Source organism: Vollenhovia emeryi, unplaced genomic scaffold (assembly GCF_000949405.1).
Source record: "Vollenhovia emeryi isolate VEMERY1.0 unplaced genomic scaffold, V.emery_V1.0 DF939122.1, whole genome shotgun sequence".
In the NCBI taxonomy this organism is placed as follows: domain Eukaryota; kingdom Metazoa; phylum Arthropoda; class Insecta; order Hymenoptera; family Formicidae; genus Vollenhovia; species Vollenhovia emeryi.
The window spans coordinates 1,925,602-1,929,318 of NW_011967244.1; the positions used below are offsets into that span (position 1 = coordinate 1,925,602).

A 3,717-nucleotide genomic window follows, 5' to 3' on the forward strand; every position below is an offset into this window, starting at 1 on the left:
CATGACATCAACATTCACCCGAACGACAATTGACTCCGCGATTTAATCCGAAGGGAGAAAAGTCGAATTTTGATGAAGAGCAATGAAATCGATTTGCTCTCGACAGAGAGAGAGAGAGAGAGAGAGAGAGAGAGAGAGGGGGGGGACGACACGTGCGCGTTGGATCAAATTTTAATTTTTCAGGGGATAGAGGATGACTTTTCACGCGCGAGATGATGTCGATTCGCGGCACGGCTCGACTTGGCGCCGATGGATTTCATTAACTCGAAGAACCCGCGCTTCGTTCACGCTGAACGAACGAACGAACGAACGAACGGTGGTGGTATGCGAAGATGACAACGCGCGCTTCTTGCGGTCGGTATCGTCCCGCAGAAAATCGTGGAATTTCTTTATTGTTCGCCACGGCATCGAGGGGTTCCGGGGCTTTCCTTACCCCTCCGGAAGGTCTCTCTCTCTCTCTCTCTATCTCTCTCTCTGTCCGTCTCCCCCTCGCCCCGGCGCCCTATCTCTTGCCCGCCACCTTCTCGTACGAGACGACGCCGTCACCCGCAGATGCTGCTCTCAACTCTGCGCCGCTATAATTAATACGGCAGCGAGCGTTCCGGGAAACGCAGCCTCGTAAGGTTAATTCAATTCGCGCGAAACGTAAGCGGTCTCCGGGTTTTTTTTTTCAAGGGGCGTGCCTCCTCCGGGAGGGATGCGAAAGACTTCGAAAGGACGTTTCTTACGCGCGGCGGGGATGTCACGGCGAATTGAGACTTTAATCGCGCTTCACGCCGGAGCACTCGCTGTATAGAAGATATATTCTTCTTCCTTTGCGAGCTCTCGTTCCGCAGACGAGATCCGCGATCTAGAGTCTAGACGATCCTCAGCGAATCGTCGCCGGTACCTATCCGAGACACGGGTAGTAAGATTGACGCGCCGCATGCTGTATGTCGGGCGGGAATTAAGAAAGCTCTCCTCGAGCCAGTCGGTTACGTTTATGCGTTCTTCATCTTTATTTATAATCCGCGTTCGGGCGCAGCGCACTTTACGAAAAAGAATTGGATGGGATCTGGAATTGACCATCGGTCTTAGGAACACTCTCGCCGTCCTCATGAAAGGCAATGAGCTCGCGCGATATCCTACGGCGAATCTACGAGCCTGTCGTTTATCTACCGCATCATTTTGCACGTCCCTCTTTTTTTTCCTCTCCGTTTCTTCGTTTCCTTAAGTTCAATCTGTGCGGTGCCCACTCCCACGAGAGCTCTCAGCTCGTCTTTTCCGTCTCAAATTTTCGTAGATTCCATGAACGATAGGCTCGGATACCTCCAAGTCCGTATTCTCATGTTTCACGCTAAACAATAAACGTCTGCATGTTTTAACATAAATCCTATAATATTTTGTTATTCTTAACAAAATATATATATATAATAACATCTTTGAAATACAAACATAAATATGAACACGAAGAAAATGAAGATAAATCTTTTTCGTCCGAATTTTTCTTTCTTAGAAAGAGAGAGAGAGTCGACGACGACGCATATGAATAATCGATGTATCAAGCTATTCTTATTGCATAAATATGATTTCTCGAGCGAAAGACGCAAGTCTCGTTCCGCGACAAAGCGGCGCTTATTGGCCGAAAAGTAAAGAAGCCACGTTTCTGCGAGAAGTTGCTAGGCTCGCTCGTTAGCGCAGTTACATTGAAGACATTTGATTGCCCTCGCTATCGACTATCACGTCTTTCTCTTCTCGCCAGTCCACAAATGTCATCGCTGAGAACGACTTTTTAATATACATATTCAAAAGTATGAGCAACGAAAGTACACCTTATTTGACGGCTCACGTCGTTAGTGGGTTTGTCTTCCCAATTTTTTTTTGTCGTCATGTTCATGTCTATTGATATTCTTAATGTGCCACGCATCTTGCGCGTTGTGGCGTCAGAAATATGCGCAACTAAACGCGATACAATTCGTTTTTATTTTGCACTCTCCGTGGACACGGGGCGTTTCACCTACGCTTCAATTGTCCGTTGTTCTGAGGCTTCCTTTGGACCTCTCTCCGTTTTCATCCAACTCAAGTTCGATGATTTCGTCATGTTCATGTCTGTTGATATTCTCAATGTGCATTTTGCGCGTTGTGGCGTCAGAAATATGCGCGACTAAAAGCCATATAATTCGTTTCGCGCGTATCCCACGTGGGCTTTCCTCGATCCTCTCGCGGGAGATGGACAGCGCTCTGTTAACCGTATTTCTCGTGATGCGGCACGGTAACTCTCGACACGTGCGAGCCGAGGCGGCAGCTCGGCAACGGGAAAAGAAAATGATCGATGCCCGGCTTAAGCCAAGAGTTACATCGAAAGCCTTTCTCTCGCCGACATTTTCCTCGGATTAGTTTCTGCGAAGGTTAACGCCTGCCTCGTTACTTTAAGCAATCGCAGCAGAGCTGCGGAGTGTCTCCGCAGCTAAATCTTCTGACATTGTCAACGCCACGGACAGAACAGATCGTATAAAGTTCAAAGTTAATCCGTGAGAAAGCCCGTCGTGTCTAACGAGCTTTCCATCCGCTTTTATCGTGTCTTTATCTAATTGCGCGATAATTAGGCACGGTAATTAGTAAATGTTAACAATGGAGAAGTTTGTGTCGACCCTAACTGGCCAAGTTTAATATAAATTATTCGTGCGACGTTTCGACCTTTGGTTTAGGTCCTTTTCAACTAAATGTTAACTTAGCGTAGCAAGAGTTAATCAGATCGTGATGTATTCTTTTCCTCCTGGCTCAGTCCACTGTAAATAATCACTGCCACAAACACTTGATGAAGATATACGCGATGAAGATTATATATTAAGATTTATTAACATATACATCATATACGTATACAGTATATAGTATATATATATTATATATTGTTCATCGATTAATACGTGAGTTTGCTGACGACAATATTCCATCTAACGAGACTGTGTTATGTCCGAAAAAAACCCGGCGCACAAGACGGATGGAAAAACGGTATATGAATTCATATAATAAGAACTATTGGGCTACCTACATCTTGCTTCTGGACCTACATAGGGTCCTCGTTGGTTGTTCGATTTTATCGTAGGGTGTTAACTTTCATACATTATATACATTGACTTTATTTATACCCGTTCGATCCGCATATTAACGCTAATGATACAACAATCATAAACGTCAACAATCGCACAGGTTCTACTCGATGCACAAAAATGTACGTCTTACATCGATAACACTGTCAATTCATGCTGCGTATCATGGTGAAAAAGGATGCCGCGGATGACACCATCTAAAATACGACAAAATAATTTAACTAATAAGAATTCTTCAATGTCGCCAGCGGTAATTAACAACGCCAGTGTTTTCTTGACCACACACCTAGCAGTTTTAATAATACAGAAAATTTATTGCGAAAAATGTTACCTCAGCCAGGGTTTGAACCTGAACCTCTTCCTACACTCTACTCTGGGAAAAAAAAGACAGTTATAACCCATTTTGGGGCCCACCATTAGTAATCGAATTATTTGGATTGTTCGTAACTCTACTCTGGGAAAAATTTTGACCGTTTTTTGATGTAGTTAAGCAACTTAACATTTCGGTTATTGCCACTTAAGTGAAAATTATCTTTGCGTTACTGAATATCGACAGAACTAATTTAGAGAATTGATTAGTATTACTCTAATATCTTGGATACAGATAGAACGGCTAATTGTGATTTTT

The 3,717-nt window shown here is 44.1% G+C and overlaps 1 protein-coding gene across 1 annotated transcript in view; it reads right to left on the minus strand.

Moving 5' to 3' along the window:
• Positions 1-2,334: 2,334 nt before the first annotated feature.
• LOC105570097 (odorant receptor 49b-like) overlaps positions 2,335-3,717 on the minus strand; it is a 4,187-nt gene continuing 2,804 nt past the window's right edge. Inside the window, exon 5 of the mRNA XM_012027062.1 lies at positions 2,335-3,286. Within this exon, the coding sequence (XP_011882452.1) occupies positions 3,236-3,286 (51 nt within the window). The 3' untranslated portion in view covers positions 2,335-3,235. The remainder of the gene's footprint in view (positions 3,287-3,717) is intronic.